The sequence below is a fragment of the Ambystoma mexicanum genome, chromosome 5p (genome assembly GCF_040938575.1).
Source record: "Ambystoma mexicanum isolate Mex_15411 chromosome 5p, UKY_AmexF1_1, whole genome shotgun sequence".
NCBI lineage: Eukaryota > Metazoa > Chordata > Amphibia > Caudata > Ambystomatidae > Ambystoma > Ambystoma mexicanum.
The window spans coordinates 860,887,829-860,907,708 of record NC_090930.1 but is presented as its reverse complement, the minus strand read 5'-3'; the positions used below and the strand labels follow the sequence as shown (position 1 = coordinate 860,907,708).

Genomic DNA, 19,880 nt, shown 5'->3' with positions numbered 1-19,880 from the left:
ACACAAGTTGTCTGCATACTGCACAAAGCTGGTTAAGTAAATAAATACATCGTCACCAGATCAGAGGCTCCTGTCTTCATTGAAGGAATTATACTACACCTAACAACGGTGAACTAGCTGTCCAGGGCCTCAACAGCAGCCAGACCTGGAGCTAAGAACAGTGGTAGGAATGGACAACAAAATCTTTAGTTGTTAAAACTGCATAAAAAGCAGTAGCCTACCACCGCCAAAATCGGTAGTGTAGGCAAGTAAGTCATCGCATGCTAATTACTATTTTTGAAATGTAAAGAATCCTACAGCTTTTTGGTCACAAAATGTTGTCAAGTATGACAATGTATTGCAGCACAGCATTACAAAACTCATTAATCTATTAAGCAGCAAGTTAAAATGCATCAAGCCTTTCTCCCACCAACATAGCTTGTTGCTTCAAAAGTTGGTTGCTGTAATTGAGCTAGCTGCACTGCCTAAGCAAAATCAATCAGTTAGCAGTAGAGCTCTCTACCCTTGTATCTTCTTAAGCTCTCTTTTTCAATAAAGGCAACTTATAAGGGGCGCCTTTGTTTTCGAGACAGGAGCTGGTGGTGTGGCGTCACTTTTCTGCGCCAAGCCTCGACCCGGAAGAAACTTTCGTATTTCCGGTTCCCTCATTAATACGTAATGTTTCTGCGTCTAGTATTTTTTCACCCCGAAGCAGGGTAGGAGAATTCAGGACTCGTGCTTTTACGCCTAGCGCAATGCACCGGCAGAACTTTCGCCCCAACACGCCACCGTACTCCGGGGGTGGTGGTGGTGGTGGAGGAGGAGGAGGAGGACCACCACCGCTGTCCGGCGCCTTTCGGAGTCCGACAATGCCCCCTCCGTGTGGTGGGCAGCCGGCATCACAGTGCTCAGCCATGCCTCCCCCAGCACGGGGCTTCGGCAGCCCGCACACTCCCCCCTATGGGCAACGGCCGCGTATGTACGGAGGTAGTCATTCTCCCCGGGGAGGAGGCGGTGGCGGTTCTGGGGGTTATCACGGCGGCAGGTTCAGTAGTCCGTCTCCGGGCCAGTCCCCACCGAACAGGCCCAGTCCGCGTTACCATACTCCGCCCTACAATAAATCTCCGGGCGGTCCGCAGCAGCATTACTACCAGCAGCACCGCAACAGCGGGGGGTATTCTCCGAACCAGCAACGAAACTTCCAGGTACGGGTCAGAGAGAGGGGGTGCTCCCAAAGAGCACTTTGTGATGTACTGCATTATCCAGGACCTAGCCGGGGTTGGCCCTTTCAGCATCTATCGCTTGACTTTTCTCCTTCTCGAGTATTACCCTATTGACCCCTAAACCAAAAATAAATCCTACGAAATTCTGACTGACTACCTTTTAGAGGTTGATATATACATGCTTTGGCTTCCATTGCCATCATTATAACTTGGACCCTTCCATTCAGCATGCTAGCCAAATTTGACGTTACACTGAAATTAAGTTAAACGTTTCGAGGGTCCGAACATGAATCCTAGCTTTCCAGTGTCCCGTTGTGTTACACGTTCGTCTTTCCTGGTTCGTTCCTGTCAACGTATTAGACGTAATTTGCCTGCATCGCTGCTAGACTGTTAAATGTAGTAAACGTTGTGTGAAGAGCTACACCCGCGTTAGCATCATGTTGCTAAATGGGTGTGTGCTACTATATGCAAGTAACGTCTCGGAAGGTGTTTTTTGACCACAGCATTGTTGTGTGGGCTATAGGAAGGTGCAAGATGGGGTGGTGTTCCTTAGTGCAGGTGCGTGTTCGAAGGCCTGCTTGCTGGTATTTCCGACACTGTTTTCCCAGTTTGACAATGTCTTTCTGCAGCAGCCCAGTTTTTAAATAAAACTGGGATTCTTCTTTTTAATTGAATGTAATGTCAGTAGTTTTGAAAATGATCTACGACCATTGGCAACTGGTATAGTTCCTCCCGTGTGGTGAAACTTTGTTGTTCGGCATTGATATGTCTGCATTGTCCCCTCTCCCCCTGGAGCTAACGTTGGAGATCTCTGGCAGGTTTATGTTTATCTATGTGTGATCGTACCTTTTGGCTGGACGGTGGTCCTGTAGTTATTGGTTTTTGGGCGTGAAAGCAACAGAGGCGGTACGTTTTTCGGCTAGCGAGGGCTTCTTAGAAGAGGATATAAGAAGGGGCACTAGCCACAACAAAAATGCTTCTCGAGGCAAACTGTAAGCATGTCGTCTCATCAGCCCGCACAGAACGTTTTTAGTGTTCTGCTGTGCATGATGGGTGGCGTGAGGCAGTCGCTGGCTAAATGCGTGGCCTTTCAAAGACGTGGAATTCTATAGATGTGTTGCGGTATAGAAGGGGCTGGTGTGAACTCGGTAGATGAATTGGGAAGTTTAGCTGCTCAAGGAAATTAATGCAGGGCAGTGCGTCGGCCAGGGGCCTGCAATCTTCTGCTATCCAGATTTTTTTTGGCACTGGGGGTCCTTTGATCCTTCACCATTAGCAATGCTGGCCAGGGCTGATGGAAGTTGGGCATTGTCTATGGGATTCATTAGTGTTCCAGGGTCAAAAGTTCCCACAGTTTGCCGGAGAAAGCCCATCCAACACTTGTTTTTCAGAGAGCAATGGGTAGTTTACAACTACCTCAATGGCCAGTCCGTTTGTTTCCCCACATGTTGGAATGTGCTTTTCTTTCTGGATCATGATCTACGTCTACGTAGTGAATCGAAACACCCCCAAGCTATCGAGAACTGCTAATTTTCTACATCGCTGCCTCCCCATGTCAGTGGCATCTGTGCCCTCTTTCCCAGCCTTTCTTCGGGCTGGGGTCTGGAGACCCTGGCCTAGGTTTGCACACTACAGCGGCTTTCGAACAAGCGAAGTGCTCTTGAAACCACACAGGTGTTGATTTCGGGTACTACAGCGAGTATAGCTGAATTCAATAGTACATACATTAGCCTGTTGTTTGGTCTTTGCTTTGAAGCTGTAAGTGCCCCCCTTTTCTGTTGTATGTTTTAAATACTGTTTTTTTTAGTTTTGTAATTATTTCTTCCACCAGCATTCCTGTTGGGATGGTGTTCAATGCATTTCCTGCTTTTTATTCATGGACCCCGAAAGATTAAATATGGCAAACGTGTATGCTTATTTTGAGAAATGATTGGTGCATGTGTGGCACTTTCTTAGGAAAAGTTAGACCATCATTTGCTTTATTCCCCCTGCCATTTAGTTGTGCACAATGTTATGAAGTTGTTCCTTTTTTAAAGCAGAAAATGTTTTGATTCCCTGATTGGGCATGATTTGGCATAGTCCCATTACACTAGCTTTCAACCGTTGATGCTGGAAAGTCTTCAGATTGCACAACGTTTCAGTCTAGAGTACATTTGCACTATAGAAGGCTAGCGAAAGCTATGGATCTCACTGTTAAATGGCATGAGCCACTGAAACAGTTGTTTTTTTTTTTTATCTTTTTACATTTTTATTTAGGTTTGTTTAAAAAAAAACACCTTGATCTGCTGCAATGCTTTTTAAGTGAGGGTGCTCAATCACTATTCTCGTGTTCATTTACGCTTTTACGCTATCTGTTCTAACATTCAGTAGTTTAATTATAAAATGTTCAAGGCTTGTACAAATTATGACGCACAATCAACTAGTTTGCCTGCTATTTAGTTCTCAGTGTTTATTTCCTATTGATGGGCTACATGTTGGTTGCACCCAATTTTAAGCGTAGCTCAGTAATTTCAGAGAGGTAGCTTCAATTAGGATATAAAAAATGTTAATGGCTCATCAATTTAATATTTCTTTACCTGATCATCTTTTTTCCAAAGGGATCCCCCCGGACATCAACACCATTTGGCGCGGCACATGGCAGAGAGAAAAGAATGTCTAATGGTGTGGAAAACTATTACAAACGTTCAATGCTTGAGGACCCTTGGGCTAGCCTAGCACCTGTTTCTGTTAAAGACATAAACCAACAATACAGCAATGAGCAAACAACAAATACTGGCAAAAAAGGGAGGTATTTCAGCTAACATTTGTAAAAGCCAGAGCATTGTATTGGTTGGGTAGCCATTGGGACAACATTAGCACCACAGAGAAACACTAATGAAGAGCATGGTTGCCCGTGTTTTTATTTGGAAAGTTGAACGAACATTTTATCTGACTTTTTTAAAATTTTGCTTTACTGCATCGTGCATACTTGTGGGCAGAACGTGGATCGATGGTCAAAAATATCGTGTTTCTGGAAATGCCTACCTGCTCTGGAGAAAAAGTTGTTCTTGGATCACCAGCGTTTCATAAGTGACTGAGCTTTAATATATATTATTTTCCTCTTTGCAAGTAGGCTGAGCAGCCTCATTTTTACTCTATTCGTTCATTATGGAATTTTAAACAAATATTTTTGTAAAAAGCTTAAAATGGGAGTACAATTTTAAGTTTGTAATCCTTGTTTTCTAATGTATAAAGAGGTGTGTTCACTGTAGTACATCGTTAACGCTTCATGTAAACATAGTGTACTTTAATATAAGTATTTTAGTTGTTCATTTTGTGATCGACACCAATTCATATAAGCCATTTTAGGAAAAATGCATTCCTTGTAGAAATATGCATCTATTCAACCAGCTCTTTATTTTTTAGAAAATTAACTTGTTTCTGTATTCGTCTGTACGTTTATGATTTTTTTTGTACTCTGTAACTTGTAAAACAAATTACACACCCACTACTTGGACACCTTTTTGAAAAAAAATGACCCACTGGCAGCTCATTAACAATAGAAAAGTGTTTATATGTTGAGTAAAAAAAACAGGTAAAGGCAATTAAAATTGATCCTAACCATTTATGTTAGTATTTTGTGACTATCTGGTTTGAGTCCTACCATAATTATTACATGTCCTTATCACCTGACCGTTTCTGTTGTCTTAACCAGGCTGCTGACTTGGGTTTAGTCTCGGGCCATCCTTCGGAAACCTTCAAGCGCAGCATAGCGGAAAATAGTCTGCATTGAAATGTCTTATGCAACGTTAATATGGACTGGTGAGTCAATCCACATGCTGTTGGACGATTTCAATTGCCCACGACTCAGAAGATGAATAGAGAGTGATTTCGAGTTGTGCTTTGCTCACTTAGTCTTGTGCCACTGAATAAGCTTCATACTCGTTTACCCGGTAAGCGGCTTCTGAAAGGAAACAGCGTTTCAACGGCCAAAATAAATAAGACTGAAGTTTTGTGTCCTTTTCCCCTTTACTGCCAACCTGTTAGTGCACCATGTTGTTCTTTAATAGCATGCACAAACTTAACCCTAGGTGTAGCTAGGAATGTCTTCTTTTTTTTTTAACAACTTTATTCATTTTCAAATACAGAACAGTCATTGGCATGGGTGATATAGTTCCTACTTAAAGTGCAGTAAAATAGTCCACATGGTAAGTCGCAGAAATTGTCCCCAATATTTTCTACATGATTGCCAGTAACCTTGCCAATGAGCAGCCTTGTTGTATCCACAGCAGTCTAGTCCCATTGCTATAGTTGTGCGCTGGAGCAGCGGTGAGGGACGCAACCCTCCAAACCATTAGGGAGGCATGTTGTGACACAAACCTGGACCCGAAATAGGTTCCCTGGACTTGGCAAAGCCCTGGCGTACTGGGTGGGTTTGATGGGTTGCCGCAGGCAGGCCTCCTGCCTCTTATGAGAATGTGGGGAGATTGGGCGCTGCACTGCACTGCAGAGTGATTGCGTAGTCCAGAAGTGCAGGAACCTGTGGACTGCGGTGCAGCTTGTGCCATGGTAGGTGGGCTCTGGTGTGCATTATGATGCCTCTGTATTTGCTTGAGGCATGCAGGACAATTCATACAAAATACCATGGAGCTGAGATCCACTAATTTACCAGCAGATGGACTGTAGCAACACATTTTACTATGCGGGCGCAGCAGGTGTAGAAGGGCAGCCTTGAGGCTTTTAATAGAATTGTACCTAGGGCGCCAGCCCCTGAGCAAATGGTGCCTGCGGAATTGGAAGGGGTGGTGTCACCAGATGTGCCCCCTACTTCTTACTTGAGATTGGTGTACCATGGCATGCAGGAGGGATTTGCCTCGATTACCACTAAACTTCGACATTAACAGTAGTTTAAACTCCTTGAGGGTGAAACTTCACATGGGTGACCACCACATAAGCATGAGAAGCTTGTTCAAGGGAAGCGGGAGGATCTAGAATCCTGTTCGAGAAGCATCAACATGCGCATAGGAGTGCCTAAGAACTAACGTCAGGGGCCTGTGTAGGAGCTTCTCAAGAAGATCCTGGATGGCCCTGCACTTGACATTAAAACCTGCACACTGATCGCTGGCACCCAAACCTAATCCTGGTGCTCCACTCCCCTCCTATAATATCCTGAACTATTGAGATCAGGACTTGCTGCTGAAATATGCCAGGGAGGGCTGCACTTTAAATCCACAAATTTTCTTGTATCCATATTTTTCCTTCTATGTTCAAACCGAATGTAATTCATTTCTGGGGGTAAAGGAAACTACTTCGAGAGTGTCATGCCAAGTATGATATGCTGTTACCAGTGAAGCGTTGCTTTCAGTTCAGGGACTTTTTAGTCACAGTGGCAGAAGAGACTGTCGAGTCCATAGAGGGCAGACCACATTCCACTGCCAGCTGATGGATGAATTTCTATCATTAAGTTAAGCCGTTATTGCTCTACTAGTGTTGTATGATGACCCCTTCCGGGTTGCACATAGTTATAGTAGTACTACTTATCATTCATCATACTAGTTACGGTGTGTGTGCTGGTTCATGTCAATACCCCTCGGACACAGCAGAGTTACTGGTTGGACTAAACTATGTATGTTGGGGGGGATGTGGTGAGAGGAGGGGTTCTTCTTTTTTAAACTTGGCACAGTCAACCCACCACTACATATACCTATTTTTATATGGCAGGGATTGAAGATAGTGGGCCATCACAGCTGGCTGAAATAATCGTGTATAATATGTAATGTCAGTATTGAATAAACATGTCAAACCATGTACATTCCTCCTATATTGAGGGGGCAGAGCACAAAAATGGTGCTCCTACAGGGGACATTTGCTAAACAAATCGGTGCATGGGGTATTTGCTAGAATTTGGGGCCACAGGTTTTACGCTAATTAATCAACCAACTTGAGAATACTTGTGCTGATCCACAGGTCTTTGAACTTTCGATGTATTAGTGTGATGCCCTTAGGTTTGTAATCCTTCATCGAACAATACGTGGAATGCCGCTCCTGGTTGTAAATGTCTATGGACCTAACATCGACCTGGAATTTTTATCAGCACATTTTTCTGCTCTGTGATAGTGCTCCCGAGGTAGTAGTGATCTGGGGTGGGTATTTCAACACCATTTTTAGCGTGCATAAGTATTGCTCCAGCTCCACCTATAGGTCCGTAACCAGTCAGCTCAAGCAATATTAGATGGTGTGGTATCCAGATAAGGTGGGTACCTGGAGATGCATGTACTTGGTGAGGAGGGAATACTCCTACTTGTCCTCGGTTCATAACGTGGCCTCATCCATTGGTTACTGGATTATGGCCCAGAACCTGTTGGCAGGTGAGGGGGTGTGCGCCATCCTTCCTTGCACTTTCTACAATCACTCGCCGCTACTTCTGGGCAACATATTGGGGGCGATGGGAAGGAGGCAGGCTGCCATGACGGTTTAAACGGCTTCTCACTGTTACCACATAGCGTTTGAAACCCAATATGCGAGTTTATCGGTAGATATTAAGAGCAAACTAGTGATGTTCCTCAGAAATTTAAATACTGCGACTTAATGTCGCCTATACCCAAAACGGTGCCTTTGCGCCATACTAAAACCGCTTTCCCCCCACACCCCTCCCATTACTGTTTCCAGGGGGTTAGTTGCAGTAATGGGGGTTAGGGGTTGCAGGGATGCCCCCCCCCCCCCATCCATTACATGGTAGCAGGGGACATAAAAAGTTAAGAAAAGGGATCCTGCAGCGCCAGTTCAGACCCACGTTAGTGCGACTGAACTGACGCCGCAGGGATACAGCTGAGTAGGCGGCACACTTGTGTGTGCTGCCGAAAAGGTAAGGGGGGAGGTGGGTAGGGGAATTGTGGGGCACAGTGATCGCTGCGCTGCGCCATAATGGGAGTTGGCTTTTTTTTAAAGTCGACGTGGGCGGTGCAGTGATCACATAGATCCATGTCCCTCTAACTAACTGATAAGGAAACGCAATATTTCTCCTTGCCAATGATGGCTCGACGGTACAGTGAGGTGGGCAGGCCTTTAGCGAGGTTAATGAGGGATGAATTATGTAAAACATTACTGGTTATGTACTGGTCATGTGGTAGTATACTCTGCTTGGAGGAAAAGTCTAAGGTAGAACATTTTTACATTTCTGGGATCCCTCCTGATGCCGCAGTTGGAGGAAGCTATGATGAAACTGGAACCACTTGCACTAGATGATATCTTACTGGCCATAGACTTGCTCGCTCTCCAACAATAAGGCATGGGGTGCAGATGGGCTCTGTGCAGAATTCTACAAGAAATATAAACAACTGCTGGGCCTTATATACTGCAGCGCAGGGAAGAGGCAGTGGGTTCATTACTCATGACACTGAGGGAAGCGGTGATGTGCTTCTGTTGAAGCATGGCAAGTCTGCTGCTGATCGCGGTTTTACAAAAAATGTAAATGCTACCTGCAAATTCTGCTGTGCAGACATCATTTACAGTGGATTTCTGCTAATATTAGCATGCAGTAAAAACAGACCTTTTTATATATGAATGTGTTCCTTTTTTGCCTACAAAACATCTCATCAAGGTGTAAAAGCGGGTACTCTTTCTCTCTGCCCTCCCAAATTACTGTAACATTCCCATGAGATTAACAGTATGGCATACGTGCCCAAGGATTTGTTTTTAGACCTTATTTTGCCCCCTGGAACTTGGAAAATGAGCCACTATATGTCTTAAATGTAATCTTGCAGTGCACATGTTGATCTCGACAAAAACTGTTCTCTAGTAATCCTGAAGCAATGCACGGGTCCAGATTATATGGGTTCGCAGTACCAGAACCACATCCCAAGTACGTATGGATGTGAAAGATTAGTTAATAAACAGAGGTTGTGCCTGGCGAAGTGTTAAAATTCAACCTAGTGTACAGCCTGTGCAGGGTCGGTTAACGTGGATATTTACTGTAGAGTGGTTGGTGTACTGATGTCAAAGGAACGGTTGTGGGGGCTTAGAAGAGGTTCTGGAATGCAGTTTAATTTAGTATGCAGTGAAATGCAAATAAAATTCAATTTATGAAATGTTTCATGTAAAAAAAAAAAGTTAGGTCCTGTTTTATCTACTTAATGCTGTATTTTCGGCATTAGGTTTTTCTTTACTTCCATTTTATAGTTTGCCATTCTGCTGTTGGTGCTGTAGTTACTTTGCCATTATGTTGTTGGTGCTGTAGTTACTTTGTTTTTGGCAAACCTGCCATGGCCCTTTTTGCAATTTTCGTTTTTGTGTTTTGTTTAAACCCTATTTGATTTGGGTATATATGGTAGGTTGTAACCCCATTTCTTCTTCTTCCCTTACTTTTTTGGTGGTACATTTCTATGCATAGTTTTTTTTAAAATATATATTTTTAATTTTGATCTGATGAGCAGTTTTGTCTCTAGGGGATAGCTTTATTTGTACCCAGCACACACCTCCCCCTCTTTTATGTGCCCCCACACAACCTATGTGCCCTTGGCCCCCAGATTGTTGGTTTATTAACATCAATTTTGACTGCAGCCCCGTTAGCGTTTTTAATTATCCCCCCTTTTATTTACTTTTATAGTTTGTCTGATTAGTATAGTTCCAGTATTGCATTGTGTTAACAATGTCCATCTTGTAGTGTTCTATAAACTAATTATGAGCCTGTAACCAAGCAAATTGTATTAAGCATTTCTCCCCGGGCCACACTCCTGTAACCCTCAAGCAAGCTCTCTTACATGTCCTTATAGCACTTTGATGCCTGTGGGCTGTAGCGCGCTCTACAAATCCAAAAATAAAATAGTTTCTTTCCATCTTTTAAAGCTGTACTGTAGCCACAGTTTCGTGCATTTTGGGAACTATTTTATCCATGATCTGGTATTCACACATTTTTGGTAATATATTTTAAGTTATTGATTTATGTCTATTGGTTTAATAGGTTGAAGTCTTTTGACCAACTCTTTAAGAAGTCACTTACTGAAATATATCCGAATCTAGCTGGAATCTTTTGACCTTAAGTATGGTATGAATTGAAAGTACTGCACTCGTTTTGGATTTCCTTCTAAAAGTCGTTTTAAGACTGTTTTAATTCTTGCAATATATTAGGTCTTGACCCACATTGATCACAAAGATCTTTGGACTTGGCTGGTTCTCCCTTCCAGTTCTGTTACCCTCGTGATGCAGTTGAATGTTTTGGCCGATTTTAACATGGGGTGTTTGTACTGTTTCCAATTCCTTGCTCATGTCATTTAGCATATCCTATTTTGTTCCTACATGACGCTTGCCATCAGGTTAATGATATTGATAGCTTCTCATCTGTGTCAGCTGAGTGGTTGTTGGGAAGGAGAGGGTCTCTCCCCCCCCCCCCCCCCCCCCCCCGCGCGATAACGAACTAGATACTAATACATCACACCCAGGGGGAGGGGGTGCACATAGAGGAGGGTGCGCAATCAGCTTGGTGCATGCATTTTAAGGTATCTGGTAGATTCGGGTTTGAACGCCATCTCTTAGAAGTTTGGACCAAGCGCACTGAACACCATTTTGTGTGTTAGTATTAGGGCCCTTGCTTGAGCGTGAGCCCTCCCCACCCCTGGCCACGTCTCATAAATCCACAACCTCCCCCATTGTTCAGAAAGTTGCAGTCCCTCGTGCCCTGGGAAGAATGCGCCCAGCAAGGTCATGAGAAGGGAGCAGAGCACCGCTTGGCAGTACCATCCCACGGAACAGATGGCAAGGCCCAACGATCCCCCACGTGAGAAATACAGCTTTGCCGTGCTTTCATCCCATGACCCCTGAATGTCGCAGCACCATCTATCTCGCCTTCAGGAATGGGTCACGTGATTTGTGCAGTGAGGTGCACGGTGGCAACAGAATTATAGCCTAAAACTAAGGTGAGCAAGTGAAGTGTGTGTGTGTTGGTGTGATCTCGGCACTCCCCAAGCCCATCCCTGTATCTGCCAGGCGCATTGTTACAATCATAAGAATAACAGAATAACATTGTGTCAGAGTAGCTAATGAATTGTTAAAGGCATGGTCTAGTAAAAAAATGTATTTAAAAAATAGACAGGCAACAAAAAAAAATACTAGCATTCTCTTTTTTAAAACTTCCAATGTAAAATTTTGAGCTATTCAAGCTCAAAATTCGCAAAAGCAAGCACATGGGCGCATCCATTTTTTGAAATGGATGCCTTCCTGTGCTGGCTTTTGCTTTTGCGGCACTAATGAAGGAAAAGCCAGCCAGCTGTAGTAAACAAAAGCTACCGCTGGGTGGCTTTCCCTTCATTAGTGCTGTATGCGGAGGACGGGGACCAGAGACCAGAGCAGGAAAGCTGCAGCTGAATCTCAGTAAGTGCTATTTATTTAAAAAAAATAAAATAAAGCACTAGCTGGGGTTTTTTTTCTAAGTTTTCCGGGCTGGAGGAGCCCCGAAATTTAGAAATAAAACCGCAGCTTTAAAAACGTTGTATTTATGTTTGCGGTCGCTTTTGAGGCGACCGCAAACATAAATACAACGTTATTGTGTTGGAAAACGCTGCAGTTTTTCTTTCCAAGTTTCTCAGGCTCCTCCAGCTCGGAGTTAGTTTGGTGGGCAATGATCAAAGGAGTGCTGGGGAGGGATAGCGGTCTCTGAGGGTTACGGGGGGGGGGGGTCAGAGGTGGAGCCGGTCCATTTTGGTATTCTGTTTTGTGCAATCCCTGCAAAGCTGTGAGAAGGAACCTCCCTCTCACATAGCCCAGGGGTTGAAACACAGGCCAGGAAGAACTCCAGTACGGTTGGAGGTGATGTCCCTGGCCTTGCACATCCCTTTACTATGTGGGTGTACTGTCCCAAAACACAGCGGCAGCTCTTTGGAGCCCTGGCAGGGTTCCCCTTCCCTGCCCCAAGGGAAATTCTGTATCGCAGCCCAGCCCGTGCTCCAGGATGGTCGGTGCTGATGTCCCTGGCCTTGGGCGGCTGTCTCCCATGTGGTTTGACCCCCCTCCCCCTCCCAACCCAGCAACAGTTTCAGGGAGCTCCGGCAGGGTCCCCAACCTTTCTCGGGGGGAGAAGCTGTAATTCAGGCCAGCCAGAGCTCTAGGAAAGTCGGGGGTAATGTCCCTGGCCTGGGGGGGGGGGGTGACGGGCTGTCTCCCATGTGGGTTGACTATCCCCAAGTGCAGCGGCAGTCCCAGGGAGCCTCGGCAGGGTTCCCGTCTTTTCCCAGAGAGAAGCTGTAACGCAGCCCAGCCAGAGCTCCAGGGTGGTTGGGGGGGGGGGGGGTATATATCCCTGGCCCTAGGCAGCTGACTTCCATGTGGGTTGAACTCCTCCAAACACAATGTTGGTTCCAGGGAGGCCCGGGACATTCCCCGTCCTTTCCCAGAGGGTGACGCTGTAAAACAGGCCAGCAAGAGCTCCAGGAAAGTGTGGCGGCAGGGGGGGTAAATGTCCCTGGCCTTGGGCACCCGTCTCCCATGCAGGTCTTTGCCAGGGCTTGTGGGTAATAAATTCTGGGGTGATTCTCCCAAGTCAAACATCTGTGGATTCCCACAGATGTTTTCTTTTTGGAAATGAATGGGCTCCATGTTTTCCTTGGTGGCTTCGACACCCTAGTCCCAAATCTGTCTGTTGTCTCCCCAAACCCTTTAGGGGTTACCAGTGTTTTAGCCTTTTCCCTTTGCGCCCAGGTAGGTGCACCTGCACATATGAGGTACTGTTTTTGTCGGGACATCTGTGGGAATGTACGACATTTGTTGTTTGTGTGGTTTTCGTAATGTTTCGACCCATTTGCTGCTGCCTTTTGTCCCACAACCCTTTCATTTCCCAAATGTGACCTACATTTAGTCGCTGCTTTAGGCACTATACACTTTAGTAACCTGCACAAGTCACCTACCCTTCAAAAGGTCTGTCTATGCTCTTTCAAAAAAAACTATGCTTGCCCTTCCTCACCACCTTTCCTTATTTTACACATGCTAAGTATGTCTGTTTAGGCTATAAGTGTAACACTCATGTGTACCATGGCTCTGGTTTTGGCTTGTGGGGCTTGTGGTATTCCTTGTTTTGTGAAACCTGTTCTTGAAAGCCTTGAAAATGCGGAATTCCGCACAGCAAACCATTGGTTCCTACCACTTAAAGAAAAACACCACAGGCTTCTTTGTACATCATTTTATTGGTATTTTCTGAAAAAAATCCAAAATGTTCACCCTTTTTGGTTATTTTCTCTCAACCCCCCCAAGGCATTGAATGGTGACATACCAAAATCGCAGAAAGGGCCTTGGCACTAAGGGGGAGGGGCATGGTAGTTAAGGGGTAATTCTGTTGGTCGGTGCTGAAGGAGTTGGTTGTCTTCTAAGGCCCACCTGGTGGGGCACCTACATCTGGCCTACAACTGTAATTGGGATTTCTTGAAGGGATTCTATGTCGGCAAGTCCCAACGATCTCTATCTTCTCAGTGGTCTGTCTGATGTGTGTTAGGCAGACTCCTGGGGGCATGCACCCCCGAGGGTTAAGGATTTCAATTTTGACTCATGTATACAGTATCCATTCCAGGATCTGTTATTTTCTAGTGGGTCCTGGGATTCTCCCATATATAGGCGAGGTATAAATGGGGACTTTCACCTTCTCGGACCATCCCCAGTACATGTTTCATGGGGCCTGTGTCTGCAGGAGCCAAGGTCCTGGAAGCTGAACAACTTGTGTGTGTAAAGGAGATGGTATGGTTTTTGAAAAATGTATATATTGAATGAATGTGTAATTTTGTACAGCCTTGAGAACGACCGGTGGTTGAAACACATGTCGGCAGTGTTTTTCTCTAGAAGAATTAAAAACATTCATATTGAAGGAACACTTGGAGTGATTTTGTGAATAATGATGTTGGACTTGTAAAAATTTAAAACTTAGATCAAGTGTATGGTGTGAGTGCAAGATATCCTCCCGAACTACAATTTTTTTCTATGTGATAGAACAACAACAGATAGTGCGAGAATAAGGTGTAGACAACAGGTGTCTGATAAGTGCAGGGAGGGGACTGTAAGGTTGCAGATACAGACCCGAGTGCAGGGGCTGCCTGCAGGCAGAGCGGCTGGGGTCTTTGCCCAGTGCCAAAGCAGACGGATTAGCAGGGGAGAGGAATAGCAAATGTAGAAGCAAAGATGAAGGTCTTGACGTGCTTCCCAGGACTGAAGATGGATCTCACAAGTTTCAGAGGGGCAGGGAGGATGTTCAGCGGGAGGGCCCCAGCCGAGGAAAGGGATCTACCCCCAACTGGTTGCTTGGAGAAGCAAGCGAATGACCCTGAGGGAGTTGGAGGTGGAGTGAAGAGTTTGTGTAGGAATGTATTTATGGAGGGAGAGTTGAAGGTATTGTGGACCCAGGCCCCAGAAAGCCTTGTGGAAAATGCAAAGTGAGAAGGATAAAAAGAACACTAAAGCGTGAATAGAGAAGAAGCCTAACCCTTTCACATTGGGCAAATATAAAGAAGCAGCACATGCCTTTATGAAAAGCATCATTAAGGCAAAAGTGGAAAATTACAACTCGCAGATTAACAATGCGAAATCTAGTTCTAATGAATTATTTAAATTTTGAAAAGAATTTGAGTTGTTCATCCCCATTTTCTCCTACTAAAAAGGACTTAGCCTGGTGTCAATCTATTCAAAATGAATTCTTGACCAAAACCACTGCTCATCAACTGGCTATTGTTAAACAACAGGTGGGGAAAAGTGGGAGGGTTGTTCTGCTGTCGTGGGCGAGGTTAGGAAGGGTGGAGATTTTAGAGAGAATGGAGGTATCTCTCTTGGGCTTGTTGTGGAAGTGGTTTGGAGAGTCACACAGGGATTGAGTGTGTCTGGGAGAATCAGTGGAGCATGCAGGTGTGTTGAATTCTGAGATGCGCTTAAAGAGTTCCCTGGCTGAGTGAGGGGCTTTGAAGATAGTATTCCTGTAATAGTTTTTTTTTTTAGACTTTGTGTACTTCGGCACATTATAATTTGAGTTGTGAGGCCTAGTCATTTCTGCTGGATGCAGATGAGGCTGCACGCCGTCTATGCTCCAGGGTGTGGGTCAAGACTTTCAGTTGACTGAGGGCTGGCGTGAGACATCTGGGTGCATGACACTTTCTGTTTGAGAAAGGTCTGATGGATGAGATGGAGTAAGTGCTTAGGAAAGCCATAGATCTAAGTTAAAGATGGTGATCTGGCCTGGGGAGAAGGTGGTCTGAAAGGTGAGTAGATTCGCTGATGGGTCTGGAGTAACTTTGATCTCCATCCAGATGTCCGGATTGAGTTAGTGGCCACAGGGCTCCACGGCGGATAGGGTCAAGAGGATATCAGTGTGCCCGTAAGACAGAGATCCTTTTTATTGGAACCTTTTTATTGGAACCCCTACTCCCATTTTTCCCCTCTCTCACTCTGGCTGCCCCCCTTGGGGCATCTACCCTCGCACACTTCCAGCTTCACCTACTCGGGGGGGGGGTGTGAGTGACATTCAACCTTTTCTCAATCTGCCTGACTCTATTCTTCACCCCCCTCCCCTGCAACTAATCCAGCACAGGACTGCAAGACTTATACTTGGCCTCAAACCCAGGGACCGTATCTCTCCAGCCCTGAAATATCTCCACTGGCTTCCGGTGCATTGTCCTCAAGCCATTCCGGGTTTGTGGTCTGCGCTACATCCAATTATCTGCAGAAATACCTTCCACCTTGAGCCCTTCGCTCACCTACCTCCAACTCGCAGAGGGTCAGCCGCTTCTCCAAGCAGAGAGTGGAGGGTAGACCTTAGGCCAGTTCTGGTCTATTAGTTTGTAGCCTGGAAGGGTGGTTTCATGTTTCGTTGATGAAGAGGATGTGAGGCATTGTGATGAGTTTGGGTCATATATATATTGTGATGATTCTGTGTTACAGATCTGGGATTGATGAGGGTGTAATTCAGTCCACCATTTAGAGGTTTGTTTGATGTAGGGGGAGCTAGGTTATGGAAAGGTGCTGGGTAAGGCGGAGGGGGTCTGGAGGGATGCGGCTGGCTAGATGTGGAGGAGGTGGATGCTGGGGGCTGTGACGGTAAAGATAGGCTGGGTGGAGAGGGCTAGATGTCGACTTGTGATGTGGCATAGAGGTTGGGCCTTGGTTCGAGCTACATTTAGAAGAGGGTTGTCGTTCGAGGGATGCAGATGGTTAATGAAGGAGGAGGAGGAGGAGGAGTAAGGGGGAGCTGCTGATGCGATAAAGGAAGGCGTGGTGAGGGCTGAGATGGATGGAGAGTGGTTGCTTGTGTGCTTTGGGGCTGGGGTGGGTTAAAGGGGGGATGCAGAGGAGAGTGTAATTTTGTGAGCCAGGTGCTGTAGTCTGGAAGGGAAGATCCTGCAGTGTTCCTACACTACAGTCGGTAGCCCTCTGAGTAGAAGTTCTAATCGGGTGAGGTGGGTCAGTTGCTCGTCTCCTGCTGGTGCATGAGGTGGAGTTCTTGGAATGTGGCCATTGTTGCGTCTTTATCAGGTTTAGGGGTGGATGTCACTTTTTGGTGGTGGGTGGGAGTAAGTGAGAGTGTAGGTGTGAGTTATTTCCTGCCATGTATCGGTGGCAGGAAAGTCAGGATTCGGCAAGGGTGCAGAGACACAAGTTCAGTGTGGTGGAGTAACCCTCAGGCTGGAATCGAGGTTCGGAGAGTCCCAAAGTGGCATGGTTCAGAATTGGGAGCTCAATACCTACTGGAGTCAGAATGAGCAGGGTCCCACACCGACAGAAGTCAGAGGGCAGAGTCTCACTGTGATAATGTCAGAGTTGGAGGGCCTCAGCAGAAACTCTCTCTGGCAAAGGCATTCAGGATGGCCATGGTTGGCAACGTTAGAAATGTGTGTCAAAGTGGCTCAAGTTGTCCAGTTTCTCAGTGGCAAACGCAGAATGGCATGAGCCTCACAGCAAATACTCCGAATGGGAAAATGGGAGTGTGATAGTATTCAAGGGGGTTGAATCAGGAGGTGGCCGATAAGTCCACTTCAAGAGTGTCAAATCTGCATTGGGAGAGCCCAAAGAGGCCAGATGCAAAGTATCGTAGTCATGGGATTCGATGGGGCACGGCTTCCATGGGAGGAATCGAGTGAGGCACAACGCATGAGTGACAAAATATCAGTGCCACGATTCAAAGAGGCTAAAACATATAGTTAAGAGAACTTAGAGGTGTAATGCAAGTGTGGCAAAATGACAGAGGCAAGTACCAGTGACCAAGCCAACCATGGCAAGATTCAAGAGTGGCCAAATGCAAGTGTGGGCAATATTGATGTGGCAAGGTTCAAAGATACAATACTTGATTTGGGAAACTTAGAGACTGATATTTTACTACACTTGAATTCTGAGGCGGGTTAGGGGTGGCAAGGTGAGGGTGTGGCAAATATTGGTGTCAAGGTCCAGAGTGGCAAAACCTGGGTGCGATAGTGCGTTGTGCCTCTTACACGTACTGCAAAGAAGGCGTGCAGGAGCAGAGCTGCGAGAAAAGCCGGAGAGACGTCAAGGCAGTCCAGAGTGGAAAACGGACAGCAATGCTACGCTGCAAAAGCACAAACAGGACCAAAGATGCCACACAGAGCCAGTGAGTCAGCCCAAGCAAAGAGGGGACCCCATGGTGTTTCGGCGAGTGCGCCAAACAGTTTGAGCATTGTAATGCTGCAGAGACAGAAACAATCTTCTTATTGTTTCTGAGTCAAAAGGGCAGAGAAAAAACCCAGCCCCCAACAATATATAAGTGCATGAAATGCAGATGTAGGGAAAAATGTTAGCGAACATTGAACCTACTTGATATAGTGAACCAAGGAAGATGTATGTAAAGACACACTGTTAAATATGTATGAGGTCCTGGCAGGGGAGTATACCAGGCAACTGCAAAACCCTAAGAAGCTCCCAAGAAAGGACAGTGTTTGAACAAAGAAGGAATTATGAGGCTAAGCATCTTTGTACCCAACAGGATAGTTGTGGGCCAAGAAAAGACGCACAGAACTTTTAGACCGAGAGAATACCATACCATAGAAGAATCCAGGGGAAGGGAACCACCCCCCTGGAACTAAGGTTCTGTTACCTTGGAGAACTGTTATGTTGGAGCTTGTATGGGAGCAAGGGGCCCCCTCGCGCCGTACACTCCTCAGTACAAAGCTTGGACCACGTGCCTCCGGTAGTGGGGTTGCCCCTTGCCCTTATGTAAAGTAAACACGGTTGACCGCTACATAGATGGGACTACTGAGTAGGACACGGGGCATCCATCTTTTGTGCCCCCCTTCGACTCCATCTTGGGTAAACGGGCCTCGCTGCGATAGTACAGCAAGGCTCAGCTCCCCTTCCACCGCAGCAGTCAAGGACAGAGGCACACACAGGGTGCGTAGGCAGCTGGCTGACCCCCACCCTTGCACTCCCCCTGCGAAGGAAAGCTCTGCGCTCCCATTCTCACGCTGTAGCTGGAGAAAGTTGCAACAACCAATATGATAGTTTTCTTCCTCTGAGATCACTGCCAGCATGTGAACCAGGGTGAGCTAAGCCCTTTTTGTTCGTTCGTCCCCATAAACGTGCAAGCCACCCACCCCCATTTAAGAGTAATTTATTGCCATCCTGACCCTGCGCTCCCTGTAAGGTATTTCTTTCAAGTGCCAGACCCTCGCCTGCGCTGCGAAACACACCCAACACACCCGCTACTAACCTTAAGCACTTTGCCACAATATATGTTTTTACTTATACTAATAGGTCTAAACCTTAGGAGATATGTGAAACACAGCTTGACTCTTTTTGCATGCACAATAAAGGTCAAAGCCTCCAATTAAAGCCACGAATGACCCAATTGTACTGACAATAAATACTATGTGTGATTTGTGTAGAAATATGAAAAGAAGTATACAATGTTTAGATAATTTGTTATTTAGTGTTTTTCGAGTGCAACATATTAGCTTAGGTAGTGACCACAGTGACCGGACCCTTACCTGCGTGGAGCACAAGATATCTGACGTCCATCATCCCGTCAGCCACTCAGCCAACCAGAAGGAAGAGATGCCACCCACACTTACAGCACCACACCGCCTGGCCAATCGGGTCCATTTATTGATATATATATATATATATGAGTGATTGTCATGACCGCTGTCTCCAAGGAGTCAGACCCAGCCCAACATCCTTGGAAGCAGGGTCACAACTTCCATTCCAGGCACCAGCCGGTCCCCACAGGGGCCTTTTGGACCTTGTCCTGGCGCCAGTGGCGCCAGGCTCATAAGGGAACCCAGTCCCGGCACAGGAAGCGCCGGGCTCATATTGAGAGGAATGGTGCTTGGGTGGACCTACCTGCTGCAGACCATGCTGCTCACTTACTTGTAGGATGATATCCTCATCCATTCCTGGCTGGAACTACTTTACCTTCTGGGTGTGGCCAGCACCACTCCCTGGGACTGGATACTGGAACTGTTCTGGAAGCTGGAACTTCTTTCTTGTCTGGGCGAGGCTGTGGAAGGAGACACCTAAGCACTCCAGTGGCCTATTTAAACCACACCCGATCAGTGCAACGTGCTTCGCGTTATTCTGCACTAGCAGCAGGACGCTCACCGTGTCAGCTCCAGAGAATCTTCAGCTTCTGCATCTGGGAATAAGAAATCTTCAGTCTTACCTCCCGGAAGATCAGTCTTCAGTCTTCAGCAGCGTCTGAAAGTGAACAAGGACACCAGGTTAGGACAAGACAAA

The 19,880-nt window shown here is 46.1% G+C and overlaps 1 protein-coding gene across 1 annotated transcript; it reads left to right on the top strand.

Moving 5' to 3' along the window:
- The first annotated feature begins 626 nt into the window (after positions 1-626).
- Positions 627-4,807, top strand: MPLKIP (M-phase specific PLK1 interacting protein). Its single transcript, XM_069613295.1, has 2 exons — positions 627-1,184; positions 3,800-4,807. Exons 1-2 carry the CDS (start codon positions 735-737, stop codon positions 4,001-4,003), a joined length of 654 nt encoding a protein of 217 aa, XP_069469396.1. The 5' UTR covers positions 627-734; the 3' UTR covers positions 4,004-4,807.
- The last annotated feature ends 15,073 nt before the right edge of the window (positions 4,808-19,880 follow it).